This window comes from Rhinopithecus bieti, unplaced genomic scaffold (genome assembly GCF_001698545.2).
Source record: "Rhinopithecus bieti isolate Rb0 unplaced genomic scaffold, ASM169854v2 scaffold_1101, whole genome shotgun sequence".
Taxonomy (NCBI): Eukaryota; Metazoa; Chordata; class Mammalia; order Primates; family Cercopithecidae; genus Rhinopithecus; species Rhinopithecus bieti.
In genome coordinates this window covers 1,461,788-1,482,145 of record NW_016803441.1, presented here as the reverse complement: position 1 = coordinate 1,482,145, position 20,358 = coordinate 1,461,788, and the positions used below count along the sequence as shown (strand labels likewise).

Below are 20,358 nucleotides of genomic sequence, written 5' to 3'. Positions count from 1 at the left end.
ATCCCTCCTCTTTTAAAGATCTCTATCAATTAGCCTTTCTCAGTTTTGTATCTATAAGCTTTCCTCGTCTGAGTATCCTCTCATTCATCTTTAGCATATAATAATGTATAAGGTATTATATTGTAAAACAATATGCATATGCATATACTCATATGTGTATACAGGTATATCTCATTTTATCATGGTCCTTTGTTGCATTTTTTTTACAGATTCGAGGTTTCTGGCAACCCTGTATCAAGTAAGTCCACTGGTGCCATTTTTTCCAACAGCACATGCTAACTTCACGTCTCTGTCACAGTTTAGTAATTCTTAGAGTAGTTTAATCTTTTTCATTATTATTATATCTGTTATAGTGATCATTATATCTGATATAGTGAATATAGTGATATTATATTGTTATAATCAGTGGTCCCTGAAGCTGGCAGAGGTTGGTTCATGAGGTGTAAGGAAAAAAGGCACCTCTGTAACATAAAAGTGCAAGGTGAAACAGCAAGTGCTGATACTGAAGCTGCAGCAAGTTATCCAGAAGATGTAGCTAAGATCACTGGTGAAGGCAACTATATAAACAACAGATTTTCAATGTAGAGAAAAACAGCCTTGTATTTGAAGACAATGTTATCTAGGACTTTCATAGCTAAAGAGGAGAAGTTATTGCCTGCTTCAAAGTTTCAAAGGACAGGATGACTTTCTTGTTAGTAGCTAATGCACTTGGTAACGTTAAGTGGAAGCCAATGCTCTTTAACCATTCCAAAAATCTCAGGGTCCTTAAGAATTATGCTGAATCTACTCTGCTTGTGCTCTATAAATGAAACAACAAAGCCTGGATGACAGCACATCTGTTTACAGCATGGTTTGCTGAATATTTTGAGCCCACTATTGAAACCTACCGTTAGAAGAAAATATTATTACTCACTGACAATACATGTAGTCGCCCAAGAGCTCTGATTGAGATTTGCAAGGAGATTAATGTGTTTTCATGCCTGCTAACACAACTTCCATTTTGTAGCACTGGGATCAAGAACTAATTGTGGTTTTCAAGTCTTATTATTTGAGAAACACACTTGGTAAGACTATAGCTGCTATAAATTGTGATTCCTCTTACTGATCTGGGAAAACTGAACTGAAAACCTTCTAGAAAGATCCACAATTCTATATACCATTACAAACATTCTTGATTCGTGGGAAAAGACAAAAATATCAACATTATCAGGAGTTCGAAGAAGTTGATTTTAACCCTCGTGGATGGCTTTGAGGGGTTCTAGCCTTCAGCGGGGGATATAACAGCAGATGTGGATGTGGTGCAAACAGCAAGAGAACTAGAAGTGGACACTGAAGATGGGACTGAATTGCTACAATCTCATGATAAAACTTTAACAAATGAGGAGTTGCTTCTTATGCATGAGCAGAGACAGTGGTTTCTTGAGATGGAATCTACCCCTGGTGAAGATGTGAATATTGTTCAAGTGACCCAAAGATACAGAATATTAGATGAACTTATTTGATAAAGCAGTGCCAGGTTTGAGAAAATTGACTTCACTTTTTAAAAGGTGTGTGTGGGTAAAATGCTATCAAATAGCACTGCATACTACAGAGAAATATTTTGTGAAAGGAAAAGTCAGTCAATGCAGCCAACTTCATTGTTGTCCTATTTTAAGAAATTGCCACAGCCATCCAACCCTCAGCAACCACCACTTTGATCAGTCAGCAGTCACCAACATTAAGGCAAGACCCTCCACCAGCAAAAAATACAAATACTTGCTGCAGGCTTAGATGATCGTTAATGTTTGTTATACATTTTGTGAATTAAAAAATAGAGTATTCTTTAATTAAGGTATGTACTTTTTTTAAGATAAAGTGCTATCACACAATTAAGAGACTACAGTATTTAGTAAACATAACTTTTATACACAATGGGAAAAAAAAAATCTGTGTGACTCACTTAATTGCAATATTCACCCTGTTGTGGTTGTGGTGATCTGGAACCAAACCCTCAGCAGTGTGTTTGTATGCATGTGTGCGTGCGCACATAACATGACCCTGAGTTAACTTATTCTTCTCCTTTATTTCTTAGCAAATTTGCCATGATTTAAAAAAGAAAAACAGCTTATATTTATATTTCTACTTCCTCATTCCTCATTTACTTCTCAACCCTCTGTTGGCTTTTACTCATATCACTTTATGTAAGAGAGGTCATGCCAAAGTTATATACGTGGTTCCTTGTTCCTGGAGGGGATATCCATTTGAAACAGATATAAATAAGTGTGGAGACAGATATATGTGTGTGTATATGCAGGCTTTTATGTTTGTATTACTGTGTGTATCACAGAACTTTGTTATAGCCTCTGAAGTTAGAAAAACAAATACTATGCAGTTCGAAGAATATCTTAATTTTTATGTTAGATGAGACAAAACTAAATGAAACATCATAACTGAATGCTAACTACTTAATTTTCAAAATTTCCTTGGCATTAATAAAGGTTGTATGTTTTCAGGAAAAATGTGTGGTGTTCTTAAAACACAGCATCAATATGTTAGCAGACAAACAGCAGGACTGTTGAAGTTGAATATAAATTGATTTATTAGTTTTATAAAAGTACATGTGATATGAATCTTTTATCATGTGGTTTATCCTGTCATGAAACGCAACCTTTGTTTAAAAAGTTGAGCTCCTGTAAAAGGTGACTGGAATGAGAAGTTGTATTTCAAGATAATGATATTTAGATTGGACACTTTTAGGATCGATACATAGAAAGGAGGCTTTAAACCAGTAAATTCTTCACTAATTCAACCAACTGAACAATTTGTGAAAATAGTGGGTGGAATACATTTGCTTTCCTTATAACATAAAACCTTGTGTGTTTAAAAAACAGAAAAAGATCAAATTAATGATATGCCTCCAAGACACTGTGTTAATCCTGGATATACAGAGAATTCTGAGAAAAAAATATTCTGGATATACAGAGAATTCAGAGAAAAAAAAATACCACATTTCTGAATTTACATGAAAGCAACTTGTTTTTATTTATTTATTTTTTACTTAAATCTACCTAAAAAAACCTTTATACTCTTTTAAAATCAGATATATCTTATGCACAAATTTGAATACAGAATGTAAAATTCATTGTCATCTTTGAGTCAAAAACTTTTCCTTTTTGAAATAAAGTATGTAGAGGTGAACAAGATTCCTAGTGGTTGCTTTGGATGATTTCATTATGAAAGGAAAAAAACAATTTATTTACACTTAATACCTTTTAAAATGATGTAAGTAGTGGCTTGCACTTACATACCTCTCTCACAAAATAATATACTTAAAATTATGACAAATTATAAGATCCTAAAAAGTCTCTTCTAATTGTCAGAGTAAGGTTAATTTGTAAATTTTTGAGACAGTACATTTTATATTAACGGAGTTGAATTTTGTGTTAAACTTTTGTTATATTTGAGTTCTTCAAAATAAGGAAATGCTAGATTATTTAAAATATGTGAAAGCAGCATATTACTTGCCCCCAGTTATATTTCATAATTATAAATCTGTCCTGTAACAGCACTCATGCTTCCAACCTCTGTTATGTATTCTCGATTTATTTGTTGTGATGTATTAGGAACTATCATTGGATCTGTGCTCTGGGATGCATGCCTAAAGTTCACAGTTAAACAGGACACAGCCCCGATATTTTAAAATTTTTTTTTTTTTTTTTTTTAAATCCAGAGAGGAACAGAGGAGAGATGCCGTGGGTAGAGTATAGAGTGAGGGATATGTACATGGCTTTGCACAGTGTACTATGGGATCAGAGGCCAAGCATCAAAAGAAGCCTACAGTGGGAAGGAGGTTCAGGGACATCCTCCAGGTGGTGAGGATTACCCTGAATTTTGATTGAGGAATAACAGTTATTAAATAAAGATATGCATATTATATACTAGATTAATGCATCTGCATCTTCCCAGTAATTTCATTTCTGATGATTTGAAAGAAATATTCATAGAATCTAGTTATCACTTGAAAATATTCACAATCTATTAACAGCTCAGTTCATTTATCAACTTTTCAAAAGTGGTTCCTCTATACTGTTAAAATCATCAGATGCTAAACAAAACCAAAAGAAGTATCCTTAAACCTTACATTAAACTGTGTGACACTGTAGTACATGCAGTAAGCAAAGAGTGTAAGTAATGTGAAATTATGTGTGTATTATTTCAGTCCTTTGATCATTTTAGACACTCATAGGCCAAAATTTTAGCACCTAGAGTGTCTTAAAGTGTTCCAAAATTTAAATCTTTGTGTAAAAGTTGAGCTCCTGTAAATGGTGACTGGAATGAGCAGCTGTATTTCAAGATAATGATATTTAGATTGGACACTTTCAGGATCGATACATAGAAAAGAGGCTTTAAACCAGTAAATTCTTCACTAATTCAACCAACTGTTTCATTATTTCATCAAACTGTTCCCCATTATTCACAATATTTTGTCACCAAACCATCTGAACATATTAATTCATTTTTGTCTTGCTTTTGAACACCCAATCCATATGTGTTCCTCAACCACATATAAAACAATCCATTAGAGCTAGTAATAACCACACCTTTCGAAATGGTGACAATTCCAATCAGAAGCAAAGTGAATGAGCATTTTACCCTGCAGAGTCTTCTTATATATAAATGTATAATTTTTGTAGAAATTGTTGAAACACCAGAAAGTTTATAATTTCTAATTACTTTTTAAATGAATCATTAGCATTTTAGGAAACATTTAGGTTGAGAATCACAGTACTCTTACAAAATATGGAGTGTTGATCAGAAAATTGAAATAAGCTGATGATAGGACTGCTTAGAGAAGATAGTTAGAGTTTGACTGAAGCTGATATTCCTCCACAGTATCAGGTTCAGTGAGGTCCCCCTCTCTGTAATACTCTTCCCTTATAGTAAAGCATACATTCAAATATATTCCAACTACAAACCCTAATCTTCACAGTCTTCATTTGCTTATGAAATGCTTTCTTTTAATATATTATACCTATAAAAAAGATTTGTCTTCATTTTTTCTTGAAAGGAATCAGTTTTCAAATGAGGATGTAGTTTTTGCTGTTGTAAACTGCCTTTTTGTAAATTTACAAAACAATAGACATTTGTTGAGTATTTAGGAAATTTGAGTATTACTTCAATCTTTAATAATTAAATAATATAATAAATTTTATCCAATAAACTTTAAATGTTTAAATTTTTCCTATTTTTCCATTCCTTGGATTTCTCTATTTTAATAACATTTTATTTACAATCTATGCATAAGAATAAAATAGGACCCATACATATATTTTATTAAAATATTAGGCATGAGTTGCCTGTGAATATGATACAAATATTGTATTTAACAGCTCTCTAATTCACCCATTAGTTCATAATCTATGATTCATATGGCTTTGTAATTGGCACATTCAAGTTTTAAACCAAAAATTCTCCCCTCACTACCACTAACCACTATCTCTTTAAAAACCACCTAGATCAATATTAAATTTTAAATATTATAAAATTACACTCACTTTTTTATCTTTATTGTATTTGGTAAATATCTCCTGGGCTCTCTCTTCTCCTCCATCCGTGAACAGCATAATAATCTTATTGCAGTTTGCTCTGGAAACATTATACTGTTAAAAACAAAACCACACAAAACAATGTGCATATAATTCACAATATAAGAGAAAATAAAGCTATATGGAAAGTTCATGAGCAGGTTGCAAGTCATTAATGAAATATCTGCTCACAAAATATATTCTAAGAACTGGTTCCTGGATCAATTCAGGCCCACCCCCTTCATCAGGCCTTCCCCTCACCACCCAGATAACCATAGGTCTATCTCACTTCCTTCAGCCTTTGATCAAATGCCACTTTATCATGAGGTGATTCTTCACAACTATGTTTTAAATTGCAGTCTCCCTCCCAGATAGTATCTTCACAGCATTTTACTTTGTTTTATTTACATATTTTATTTTCTTGTTTATTGTTGATGTCCCCCAACAGAATGTAAGCTACATAAGCGAAGGAAGTTTTGTCTTTTTTGCTCAGACTTTTTTGTCCCTCCCTAGAAGACTGCCTAGCGCATAATAAAATCTCAGTAGTTTCTTAAAAAAATGAGCTTTTAATAAATGCTTATGTCAATTTTATGCCCATATAATTTTATAGTATAAANTTTTTTTTTTTTTTTTTTTTTTTTTTTAAATCCAGAGAGGAACAGAGGAGAGATGCCGTGGGTAGAGTATAGAGTGAGGGATATGTACATGGCTTTGCACAGTGTACTATGGGATCAGAGGCCAAGCATCAAAAGAAGCCTACAGTGGGAAGGAGGTTCAGGGACATCCTCCAGGTGGTGAGGATTACCCTGAATTTTGATTGAGGAATAACAGTTATTAAATAAAGATATGCATATTATATACTAGATTAATGCATCTGCATCTTCCCAGTAATTTCATTTCTGATGATTTGAAAGAAATATTCATAGAATCTAGTTATCACTTGAAAATATTCACAATCTATTAACAGCTCAGTTCATTTATCAACTTTTCAAAAGTGGTTCCTCTATACTGTTAAAATCATCAGATGCTAAACAAAAACCAAAAGAAGTATCCTTAAACCTTACATTAAACTGTGTGACACTGTAGTACATGCAGTAAGCAAAGAGTGTAAGTAATGTGAAATTATGTGTGTATTATTTCAGTCCTTTGATCATTTTTAGACACTCATAGGCCAAAAATTTTAGCACCTAGAGTGTCTTAAAGTGTTCCAAAAATTTAAATCTTTGTGTAAAAAGTTGAGCTCCTGTAAATGGTGACTGGAATGAGCAGCTGTATTTCAAGATAATGATATTTAGATTGGACACTTTCAGGATCGATACATAGAAAAGAGGCTTTAAACCAGTAAATTCTTCACTAATTCAACCAACTGTTTCATTATTTCATCAAACTGTTCCCCATTATTCACAATATTTTGTCACCAAACCATCTGAACATATTAATTCATTTTTGTCTTGCTTTTGAACACCCAATCCATATGTGTTCCTCAACCACATATAAAACAATCCATTAGAGCTAGTAATAACCACACCTTTCGAAATGGTGACAATTCCAATCAGAAGCAAAGTGAATGAGCATTTTACCCTGCAGAGTCTTCTTATATATAAATGTATAATTTTTGTAGAAATTGTTGAAACACCAGAAAGTTTATAATTTCTAATTACTTTTTAAATGAATCATTAGCATTTTAGGAAACATTTAGGTTGAGAATCACAGTACTCTTACAAAATATGGAGTGTTGATCAGAAAATTGAAATAAGCTGATGATAGGACTGCTTAGAGAAGATAGTTAGAGTTTGACTGAAGCTGATATTCCTCCACAGTATCAGGTTCAGTGAGGTCCCCCTCTCTGTAATACTCTTCCCTTATAGTAAAGCATACATTCAAATATATTCCAACTACAAACCCTAATCTTCACAGTCTTCATTTGCTTATGAAATGCTTTCTTTTAATATATTATACCTATAAAAAAGATTTGTCTTCATTTTTTCTTGAAAGGAATCAGTTTTCAAATGAGGATGTAGTTTTTGCTGTTGTAAACTGCCTTTTTGTAAATTTACAAAACAATAGACATTTGTTGAGTATTTAGGAAATTTGAGTATTACTTCAATCTTTAATAATTAAATAATATAATAAATTTTATCCAATAAACTTTAAATGTTTAAATTTTTCCTATCCATTCCTTGGATTTCTCTATTTTAATAACATTTTATTTACAATCTATGCATAAGAATAAAATAGGACCCATACATATATTTTATTAAAATATTAGGCATGAGTTGCCTGTGAATATGATACAAATATTGTATTTAACAGCTCTCTAATTCACCCATTAGTTCATAATCTATGATTCATATGGCTTTGTAATTGGCACATTCAAGTTTTAAACCAAAATTCTCCCCTCACTACCACTAACCACTATCTCTTTAAAACCACCTAGATCAATATTAAATTTTAAATATTATAAAATTACACTCACTTTTTTATCTTTATTGTATTTGGTAAATATCTCCTGGGCTCTCTCTTCTCCTCCATCCGTGAACAGCATAATAATCTTATTGCAGTTTGCTCTGGAAACATTATACTGTTAAAACAAAACCACACAAAACAATGTGCATATAATTCACAATATAAGAGAAAATAAAGCTATATGGAAAGTTCATGAGCAGGTTGCAAGTCATTAATGAAATATCTGCTCACAAAATATATTCTAAGAACTGGTTCCTGGATCAATTCAGGCCCACCCCTTCATCAGGCCTTCCCCTCACCACCCAGATAACCATAGGTCTATCTCACTTCCTTCAGCCTTTGATCAAATGCCACTTTATCATGAGGTGATTCTTCACAACTATGTTTTAAATTGCAGTCTCCCTCCCAGATAGTATCTTCACAGCATTTTACTTTGTTTTATTTACATATTTTATTTTCTTGTTTATTGTTGATGTCCCCAACAGAATGTAAGCTACATAAGCGAAGGAAGTTTTGTCTTTTTTGCTCAGACTTTTTTGTCCCTCCCTAGAAGACTGCCTAGCGCATAATAAAATCTCAGTAGTTTCTTAAAAAAATGAGCTTTTAATAAATGCTTATGTCAATTTTATGCCCATATAATTTTATAGTATAAATCAAAAAATAACATTATTTTAAAATGTGTATCTTCAGTCCACTTCCAAATAAGTGTTTTCTTCCCTCTTTATTCATTCTACTTTATTCACTTTACCTGTTTGAAATCACAAATCCTAAAATTGATCACCTAAAATCCAATACTCTTTTGTTCCTTTGTAAAGGCCGATACCTATTCCCACGATATCCTCCTATCCTCTCTCAACCAACCACAAATATTCTAATCCTGAAAGACTCAAGTCCATGGTAAATCTTCTTACACTTTAAGGTCTCCAAAAGAGTTAGATACGGGAGAATGATGGATTAGCACCAAAGGGCCATTAAAATGAACAATTAATTTAGAAAGCTGGACTTCTCTGAGGTCTAAAATTATTATCTTAACTTTTCTACTGTTGTGAAATGTATTTGCTTTAAATGCTGAGAATAAAAGATCACACTAATTTATGAATGCTCAGCTTCTTTGAAAATGTCAACCCTAGGTTCAGTGCTGTCCAAAAGAAATATAACATGAGACTAATATGGAACTTTAAATTTTCTAATAATTACTTAAGGGGAGTAATAAGAAATATTCAACATTAATCCTAATAATATATTTTCTTTAACCTAGTCATCCAAAATATTAATATGAATATTGAACATTAATCAATATTGAGATGTTATACAGCTTTTTCTTCCATAATAAGTCTTCAAACTTCAGTATGCATTTTATACTTATACAACACATCAATTCAGATCAGCCACCTTTCAAGTGCTGACTAGCCACCTGTGATTGTTGTTACCATATTGTACAGCATGGCACAGCCCTGGCTTTTAAATAACTAATATTTTAAAACTCATTAATTTTCTTTACTGTTCTAAGTCATTGAAGGTCCATGCTCTACCTTATTTTTTCAAAGAAGATAAAACCCACTTTCTGTTGTGAAAATTAATAAATACAACATTTTTCTTTATTAATGAAAAGATCCTGTTTCAGGTCATCTCACTCCATTGACTCAGCCATTAGAACACTGGGAGTAAAAGCTTTTAATCAAGCATTGTAGAAGCACAAGTATTAACTAATATAATTTGTCACTTTCAAGCATGGCTCTTATCTTTGAAAGTAACCTATCTGAAAATCTGACTACACAAAAAGTTGCATATTTTATCATCAAAATACTTCTGTGAAATGTGCCTCAAATCTCTTAACTAAAATTAGTTTCTCTGGTGATTTGTCTTTTTTATCTGCATGTGTAAAATAGGCAAAATAATATGTACCTAAAGAACTATCCTGTAAAAATGTTAAACAAAACCATAGGACATGGTTTTGTTTTTGAAGTACTGAAAGTACTATTATTGGACGCAAATATCAATGTAAATTAACACATTAGGACTTGCTGATCATTTGTATATTTAAGTAAATAAAATTATAATAACATTTCCCAAGACAGGATTGAAAAAAATAAAGATCAAAAACTTAAAATCTACATTTTAGATACATTTTGAATTTTAAATTCAAAAATAAAAATAGTTCAAAGGTTTCTTCTGCCTGCACACATCTGCTTTTTAAATAAATGGAAAACAGTACTATCTAATCCCAGACAGTAACTATCAGAATATTGAAATTCAGATACTACAATTGAAAAAGAACAAAAAAAGATACAGCATGATACTTACATTAAGTAGCTGTTCAAAAGCAAAACTAAAGCCCTTCTTATAATCTGTAATTCCTTTGGCTGTGATATTATTCACCGCATCTTTCAATACTTTCTTATTTCTTACATTTGCTTGGACAAGGTGCTGAAAACAGCTCACATCCTGAGCATTGCTGTTAAACTGCAAAAGATCAAATAGTAAATATATAAATGAACATTAAAATCAATCATATAGTTTTCATAGAATTTGTGTTTGATACTCTAAACGCTATTGCATTGCTTCCTCTTTCAAATGGAAAAGGGAGTAGGCTGGTAACAAAGGTGCATTACGAAACAAATGGCAATTTTCTTCTGAGCTACCAACCCATATTGGAACGCTGAGTCTGCTGCTTATATTCCCAAAGCCTGGTTTCCCTGCTTATAAATTTGAGAATTAAATTATATGACATACCTTCTAGTTCTCAAATTTGATGAGCATGTAGAAAAAATAATCCAAAGCAATGAAATATATGCAGAATCCAGAAATGATATGGGATGCCTGCCCCGGTTGTGGGGACATGTTAAATATTTTCATTGCCTCTTATTAGGAAAGACTGGTTGGCAAAGTAATACACTGAAAACATGAATCAATGTTTAGTCATTTTGAAATTTGAGGGTACTGTTTTTCTATGGAGGCTAACAGAGGAAAGCAACGTGAATCAAGAAAAACTGGTGGCCTTTTAGAAACATCACTTTAGAGGTTACTAAAGAGTGCCAGGGGAACCATGGAGGCAAGGCAATGGAGCCCTGAACAGCAGAGAGGCTGTGGGAGAGAAAACATCAACTCCAATGTTAACTGCCCAAGATGGAAAATTTAAGAACGGTCATCAAAGTAACTTCGTCAGCCCCATAAAAAATATTCACATCGTTCTCTGGATATTTCCAAAAAGAAAGAACATTAGGAATGCTGCAACAAAATCCAGGATAATAGGATGAGTGCAGTCATCCAATCATTTATTAACTCTGTAATCTGTGGAAGTTCTTCAGCTCTTGGCACCTAGACTGTCACATCTGCAAAATGGGAATAATAATAAAAAGCATATTTGCCCAGAAAAAAGGGACTGGCCAGATAAAATGTTAAAGATCCTTCCAGATCAAAAACATACACTTATTTTAATGAGTAGGTCACAATTTATTACATATTCTTGAAAATATAATTCATCTTTTTTTCTCTGAAGATCACTGAACCTAGTTATAAGGTGCACTGCACAATTCATCAGTTTATTAAGCAAATATTTACTAGCAGCCTATTATATACCAAGAATCATGACTGGTAGTTTTATACTTTCAGGCATAATTATTTGCACATACACAAATGCCATAAATATATAAAGTTATATAGTGTCTACTATGTGCTGCATTTACTAGATATTCTACAAATGTACATCATTTTATCTTTACAAATGTTCTTTAAGATAAACATTATTATCCCCATTTTATCTATGAAAAAACTCATCCTGTATTGCCTCTCAATATAGTGTAATAAATTATGATTCATTCTATAAAGCAATATAATATTATGCTCTAGAAGACAATATTAGGAGAGGCATTTCTAATTTGGATTGTGAACATTTGAAAGAAAATTCTCCTAAACAACGGCATTTCCTGTGATTCCAGAGAAATGTTCAAGTGAAGAGCACAAAGGAAGAACATTCCAAGCAAATAGAACAATATGTGCAAAGGCCCTGACATGGAAACAAAAGAATCATTTTTAAGAAAACATAAGGAGAGTGAGTTTAGCTCAGTCTCATAGGAGGACAAAAGACACAAAATGAGTTCAGAGAGGGAGGCAAGGGCTAGATCATGTGAGGTCCAATGGAAATGTTGAAGATGATTTTAGTTTCTATGAAACGGAAAGTCACTGGGAGATCTTAAGCCAAATGTAAAATAACTGAATCTAGAATTTTAAGAGTGCATCCTAGCTGTTGTGTGGAAAATGGACTTGAGATGAGCACAATATAAAGGAGGGAGAGTAATTAGAAGGCTTTGCAGTAACCTAGCTGAAAATACATAGTGGTTTTGTTATTTATGGAGATGGTTAGAAAGGAAAGAATTCAGGAGGTATTTCTGAGAAAGAATCAAATAGGACTTGGTGGTGGATTTAGCAGGATGCATAACAGAGAGGTATCTTGAATAACTGCCAGGTTTCTGACTCAGGCATCTGGAAGGATAGAGGACTGGAGGGATGACTGGTTCAGGGATAATTGAGGAATACAGAAAAGAGGCACAGAGTGCAACTTAGGGTGAGATTTCAATAGATGTGAGATATTCAAGTATACATGTCAAGAAATGATAACATTTAAAGCATGAGGCTCAAAGTAAGTCTTGGTTAAATAATTTATAAAAGAAAAAACAGAAGGCTTCAGGAAAAAAAAATGGTTTAAAGCCATATGAAAACAAAACATAAAAAGTAGAGTAGAATAGGAGTACCTGAGAAAACTAAGTAGGAGCAAGTTTCCATGGAGACAGGAGGAAAATCAGGAGATTGGACTGTTTGGGATGAGAGAAAAATGTGTCAAAAGGAAGATAATGTGTGGAGATAGAGAAGATGAGGACTTAAAACTGCCCAGTAGGGCTGGGCACTGTGGCTCACACCAGTAATCCCAGCACTTTGGGAGGCTGAGGCGGGTGGATCACCTGAGGTCGGGAGTTTGAGACCAGTCTGACTAACATAGAGAAACCCCGTCTCTACTAAAAATACAAAATTAGCCTTGTATGGTGGTGCATGCCTGTAATCCCAGCTACTCGGGAGGCTGAGGCAGGAGAATCGCTTGAACCCAGGAAGCAGAGGTTGCGGTGAGCCAAGACTGCACTCCAGCCTGGGCAACAAGAGCGAAACTCTGTCTCAGAAAAACAAAACAAAACAAAACAAACAAAAAATGCCCAGTGAACTCATCCACATTATGTAGGCAGCCTTGGGTGGGCAAGGGGAAGGCAGAACCAATGGACAGCAGGAGCATCTGAATGCAGGAAAATCCTCAAAGTGCCTTGGCTGGATGCAGAGCAGGAAAACAGGGTGGCATCTGTAGGGTAGACCAGGGGTCAAGAAAAGTCTACTTTAAAGCTAGGGGTCATGAGCGCATGAAAAGACTTGTATTAAAGAGAGAAGAAAAAGATGCAGGAAATAGAAGAGAGGTAAAAAATAAAGTTCGTGGAAAGGTAGGAACAGATGGATCCAGGTGACACACAGAGGAATGGCCCTTCAGGAAAATGCACATCAACTTCATTATTCTAGGAAAGAAGAGTGGAAGCTGACCCAGCCAGGTGGTACGTGGATTTGGATGATGATCGTTACTGTCTGTGGCATTTGTCTCCTTTAACAATGAGGCAAGGTGATTAGGATAATGAGAGGAGAAAGAAGGCTTAGAGAGAAGAAAGATAAAACAAGAGGTAAAATATCCTGCACAGATAGTGAGTCCTTTTCCATGTTTATTTTGAACACGACTTTCATGAATATCACCAGTGTGAGAATAAAGTTCCAGTATATTTATTTACTGTTTTCTATAAATTCAAATATTGAAAAGTGAGTATCTTCAGGTCCAAATGACCAGTCCCATTGCCTCTTTTATCACTCTTCTATTCTTTGGTTATTGGATGCAACCTTATTCTACATGTTCCATTTTCAAAACAAATAATGTTAGAATTCCCCTGTATTGGTAAGTAAAAATACAGTTTGCCAATATATTAATAGTAAAGTGACCTTAGAGAATTATTAGAAATTGTTACAGGAAATGTTATTAACTGGCTTATTTAAACCATGAATCATCATAAAGGTACAAGTTATGCAGAAATTGAGCACTGAATAATGTATTGTTCAGTCTTTCAGTTGACCTTGACCTGCTTTTAACACAGAAAAGTGAAGCATCTCATTAAGTCACTTTAACACAAACTGACTAAATGTGAATTCAATTCATTAAATACATATTCAGTAGTGTATAACAGAATTACTACAATTGCACTCATAATAAAACTGATAAATAATGTACAGAACGGAATAACTTACAAAGTATAACTCCCTATAGCAAATCTTACTCCCCTAGGAAAGTGATGAGAAATTTGAAAGCTTACAATCAGATAAGACTATATTTCACAGGTATCTTAGACTCATCAGTTTATATCATATTATCTATATTTTAAAAATAGGTTAATTTTCATGGGCTGAAGTGGCAGTTGGATAACATGTGCCTAGATACTAATTTAAAACCACGTATTAAAAACCTTAGAGCAAAAGTGTAATAGTAAATATATTACAGAACTTTGAAATGGTATATGGTGAGTGAAAAGAGATGGAAGGAGCTCTGATTTTTCATCTATTAAGAAAATACTTCTTGTAAAAGTGTGTATTTAACATGACAGAGTCAGAAATTCAATCTAACATTACATTGATTCCTTTCCCAATCCCAGAAAATTCAACTAAGAAGGTCACTCATCAGAACTGCTGAGAACAATTTCTGTTACCCTGTTTAGATAGGAAGGCACGTGCGTTAACATGGGCATCTGGGGTAAAAATCCTGGAGGGCTTTGTATTTCAACTCCAGCATTGGGGCATTCTTTCCTTTACCCTTCTACATCTCTTGTTCCTTCTGCCAAAAACACTTTTTCCCACTATATATACTGTTCCTCTGCCCACAATACTTTTTTCCCTTCTTCACTCGGTCCTCATGAAAGTTTTCATGACCTTCCCTGACTAGATTAAATCACCCAGTACTAAGCTCTCCTAAATCTATCTCTTTTTTACAGAGCACCAGTTATAATCTCATATTTCTCTATATCCTAGCTTGATAAATAGACCCCTCTATTGGATTATTAGCCCAGATGGCCAGAAAATGTGTCCACTCCACCACTGCATCTTCTGTACTTGGCATGTAATAGACATGCTATAAATATTTACTGAATAAATGGATAAATGTTTAAACTCCTTGGATGTGAGCTTTAAGAAAATTAGAAGCCAGTGTAAAATGTTGATCAATAATCAAGCTATAGATTTATAAGTAGATGAATTGCATCTTAGCTCTGCAATATGTTGTTAAACTTGTATATTCAAAAGGACAAATACACTGTCCAAATAGACATTTAAAAAGTCAAAGATATACAGAACATCAAACATAAGAGTCTGACACACAGTAGATGTTAAATGGCAACTCTATTGTTTTAAAATTATTTAAGTAAAAGCATTAGGATACTCAGTACTAAAATTAGAACAGATTCCTAATTCCTAAGATTCAGATAAACTGCCTCAGCTGTATTGAGCTTGAAATAAAGTTTACTAACAGGATGATACAAGTGTCCCTCAAACATTAGTTTGAAACAGTTTCTTATAAAACTATGATCCATGCATTTCAATTTTCCAAAGAACCTTCTTATTAAATATCACCGTCAAGTACACAAATCCACAAATCTAAAGATGCTTTCCAGTCAAAACAAAGTATCAGTATCTCAAATGAAATAAGCCAAGCTTTTGGTTTTGTAAAGGCAGTCTCTATTTTTGCTGTAATTTCCTCTGCTGAATAAGAAATCATTCCACAAAATAGTTCTGAGAAGGGGGAATTCTGAAGAATTAAAGACAAAAGATCTTCTTAAGGTCGTATCTTCTACTTGAAACTTCAGTGAAAGAGGAGCAGCTCATTTATTCTTTGCCCACTTGATCTGTCTTTTTAAAATTATTTTTAGTTTTAAAACATGAGACAGGATCTTACTACTTTGCCCAGGCTGGTTTCGAATTCCTGGCCTCAAGTGATCCTCCCACCTCGGCCTCCCAAGCAGCTGAAATTACAGGCATCAGTCACCATACCCAGCTCTCAACATGTCTTTTAATTTGCATCCCTTCCCTTCAGAAAGACTGTTCTCCTATGCATGGATTCTAAATGTTTAAAGGCAGGCTTTCTTTAGGGTACTTTGTACATTGTTTAGTCCTAAAGCATTTTTAATAAGCAAAAACAGGACATAACTATAGTTTTGAAAAAATTGTTCAATATTTTTTACTTAACATGTCTTAATGTTTTATTTTCTCTATTTTGGCATGTAAAATAAATAATGGTGCAAAATTGTTGGCTCAAGTCATGTAATGATCAGCAAAAATAATAATTCAAATCTAGACCTGACTGCTTTGGAAAAGGATTTTTTTAATTAAAATAATATTAGTAACCTTATTTATGCAAGTTAACTATGATGGATAACATATATAACAAATTTATATTTTATAAGCTATATTAAATAATTTAAATAAGAAACTTAATAAAATTTTGCATATTAGTAAGTACAAACAGAAATTATGGTATCAGATACTATTCACATTTTGGCCACCAGATGGCGATGCAGGAAAATAAAAGGAAAATGACCAGCGGCTGTGCGCTCCAACATTTTGGCTATGCTTGTTTCATGTACTTACTACTATTTTTTAAAAAATTTCAAAATTTATTTTGATTTTCATATTTTTCATAGTAAGTTTGGATGATAAGAGATTATATGAAAATGATTACTCTAAAATCCGGATAAAATAGCTGATAACATTTATCCTGACAGATGTGGATACATTCCCAGTTAAGAGTTATTTCTCGAAAACTGATGAGAAATAAGATTTATAAAGTTGCTGTTTAGAATTCAATGTCTGGGTGAAATGTTGTAACTGCAGTCAGGACTTTGGTTCATTTGTTACTGCAACTTAGCTGCATTTTTGGATGTTTAGCATGTCTTTGAATTTCAGAAGTCAAGAAATGAATAGAAAAGTCCAGATGAATAGAAAAAAAAAAAAAAAAATGGTTGCGGGGTTATCTGTTACCAAATTACTTTCCAAAACTTTGTTCCAATTTAAAGTATATGTGTGCTAGTATCACTGTAGCCTCATAAACACTTCCCAGTTTTTATTTGCTAAATTGTAAAAAAAATATTTCAATATTTTAACTATTTGAATTTGATTGCTAGCAAAATGACCCTTTTCTCAAATAATTTTGTGTAGTTCTGTTTTCCAGATTGTTGCTTACTATTTAATCTAAACCTGTGAGTCTATTCCTTTATTATTTCTTAAAAGAGTTTTCTACTTAGAAAATCAACCATCTATCAGCCACGAAATTATTCATCTGTAACCTTACTAATGTTTCATGGGTTTTGATATATACTCATGGTGGAACTTACTTTCCCCAATACTATGAGGTGATAACAAAATTAGGCAATTTGTTTTTACAAATAACGAACTTTCCCTTTTACGAACAAATCCATTCACGATCCATTCCTTTTAACAAATTAAGATTTTGGATATATTTCTGTAATTTCTTAGTTCTTTGTCCCTGTTATTTCATGAGTTTACTTTTTAATATGAATAATTTTTAAAAGTATTAGCTAACATGTATTGAGAATCACCTGTGTGCCAGGCTACACACTTGATATCCACTAAGTTAACTTTGAACAAGCTATAGTTTTAATAGGCTTCCCATTATATAGTTGAGGAAATGAGGTTTCTAATGTTAAACAAAGTGTTCAGAGTCAAGCAGCAACCAAGACTCAGAGCTCAACCCCAAGTGCAAACTCCCTGATGCACTTTTCTCTAAGGTCTTTAGTCATTTCCAATTACAGTTTAATAACAGAGGAGAAAGTTGCCACATCGTGTCATGTGATTTTTTTTTACAACTCTCTTTCTATTGCAATAATCTTAGAAATTTTTGTCAAATTAAAATTGCTTTTATGAGTAAATTAGAAAAACTGCCATCTTCACATGGGTATCCTTTTCATTCCAGGAAAAACTATTCATTCATTTCAAATTTCAAATCTTTCAAATATATCTCTCACATTCTTTTCTCTATCTTCAATACAGGTCCTAAATATATTACTAAAAGTACTGCTAGTTAATTCATGATTTTTGCTAATGTTGTGAATGTGATTTTAATTTCTGTTATTAATCCCCATCCAGGGAAAACTAGAAGGTGTGGTCACCCTCTCACAGTCACAGACAAAAATGTGTTCACTAATGACACTTGCGGAGTTGGCCACTCCACTCTTCAAGTTGACAGTGCTGTTCCCAACAGTGGCTGCTAGTTTGCGGTTTCCTTGGTCCACTGTATAAAAACAGAAACATACTGAGAATGAATTATCTCTTCTTTAATCAATTTAGGAAAAACAAGTCTAGTCCAGGTCTTGCCTTTAATAAGCATCACAGCCAAAACTGATTCAATTATTTCCTCTGTGCTGCAGATTGCTCCTTTCTGAAATAAAGGGTTTTTCTAGATCAGGTGGAAAGTCCTTCAAATTCTAAAATCATATAATGTATATCAGATAGTTTAAGAATCAGGAAAAAAATATAAATATGGAATAAATTCTGTATATGTCTAAAAAATGGTACCAGTAGATAAAATTGAATACAATTCTCTATTATAATTATAAAGACATGAATTGTGTTTGCCTATAAATGCAAATCATCATTCATCAAATATTTCAATAAATATTTTCATTTTTAAACAAATATTCCAAACAACTGGAAGCATGATGTAACCTATATTTAGTTCATTTACCTTGTTGAAATCTTGGATAGATTTCTAAATAAGTCCCAATTATCATTTTTCATATATTCTGTTTATATTTTGATAGATAAAATTTTATAATTCTCTAATCATATTCATTTAAAAACATTTGAAGCCATTGGAAGTATGCCATTCTTTTACTTGAAATGTAAACTGAATTTAGCATCCCCCCGTGTCACTACCTGACATTTCTGTTTTCTCAACCATCTTTTAATCAACTGTGCACTCCTGAGTCCACAGCACTTTTCCAACTGGAAAAATGTGCAGCTTTCTTTCCCACCCCATCATTCTCCAGGTACAATAATCTTATCAGTATTATTTTCATTACAAATGTTTTTTTGCGTAGCCCTCTATAAATTTGAATGCTAGCTCCTGAAGACAGAACCTTAATGAAATGATGAAACAATCACATACTCTCTGACCTAGTCCCCTTTATCAACACTGTGATGCAGACATGACCGATATGTACAATATTTTCATGATACCTGAAGCTGAGTACTTGGAAAATTCCCTAGTTGAAAAATAAAATGAAGTAACAGTTACAGCATGGTGATGGCTCAGTTTGCTTGAAGAACATGAAAAGAACCGCATACGTAACAAATGTGTTTGCAGAGCAGATACTGCAATACTGATTATGTGAGTGAGGATGACTGGCCATGTAAAAACACAAAGTTAACTTATCACTGATTGAAACTGTTTATAAAATTCTGACATCCATCTGGTACATTTTTTGTTCGGCACTGTTCTGACTGACAAAAAGGTAGAGTCAATTCAAGAACCACCACTATGTGCCTTGAACTATTCTATGTACAGTAACATTAGTACAAAAAAGACTCTCTCTATACTCAAAGAAGCATGCATTCTTGGAGAGAAGGGAATACAGAGATATAGAAAATAAACATAGGTAAAATGTCAGGTGAAGAGAAATGATAGAAAAAATGAAGTGACATGAAATATTAAATAAACAAAGTGGTTGAATAACTAATATTGGAATGCTGTCTGAGAGACATAGTCAGGGAAGTCCTCTGTATCAGGCAGCATCTGAGCAAAGACCTGAGCTGGGGGAGGATCTGCGGGATGATCAGGCAGCTATCTAGACCTGGAAGCATCCAGATTCACATAATAGTAAGCAGAAGTAATGTCTCATCTGTACACATCTATAAGACATGCACTAGACAGAAAGGATACATCTGCCTCTTAAGAAAGTTTACTCATGGCCGGGCGCGGTGGCTCAAGCCTGTAATCCCAGCACTTTGGGAGGCCGAGACGGGCGGATCACGAGGTCAGGAGATTGAGACCATCCTGGCTAACACTGTGAAACCCCGTCTCTACTAAAAAATCCAAAAAACTAGCCGGGCGAGGTGGCAGGCGCCTGTAGTCCCAGGTACTCGGGAGGCTGAGGCAGGAGAAGGGCGTAAACCCGGGAGGCGGAGCTTGCAGTCAGCTGAGATCCGCCCACTGCACCCCAGCCTGGGCGACAGAGCGAGACTCCGTCTC

The 20,358-nt window shown here is 33.7% G+C and overlaps 1 protein-coding gene across 5 annotated transcripts in view; it reads right to left on the bottom strand.

The window, feature by feature from the left end:
* CACNA2D1 (calcium voltage-gated channel auxiliary subunit alpha2delta 1) overlaps positions 1-20,358 on the bottom strand; it is a 524,117-nt gene that overhangs the window by 82,638 nt on the left and 421,121 nt on the right. For all 5 annotated transcript variants that reach the window (XM_017883995.1, XM_017884005.1, XM_017884019.1 and 2 more), the window contains exons 11-12: positions 10,335-10,493; positions 8,041-8,145 (exon numbers count right to left, since the gene is read on the bottom strand). In XM_017883995.1, coding sequence (XP_017739484.1) covers positions 8,041-8,145; positions 10,335-10,493 — 264 coding nt within the window. The remainder of the gene's footprint in view (positions 1-8,040; positions 8,146-10,334; positions 10,494-20,358) is intronic.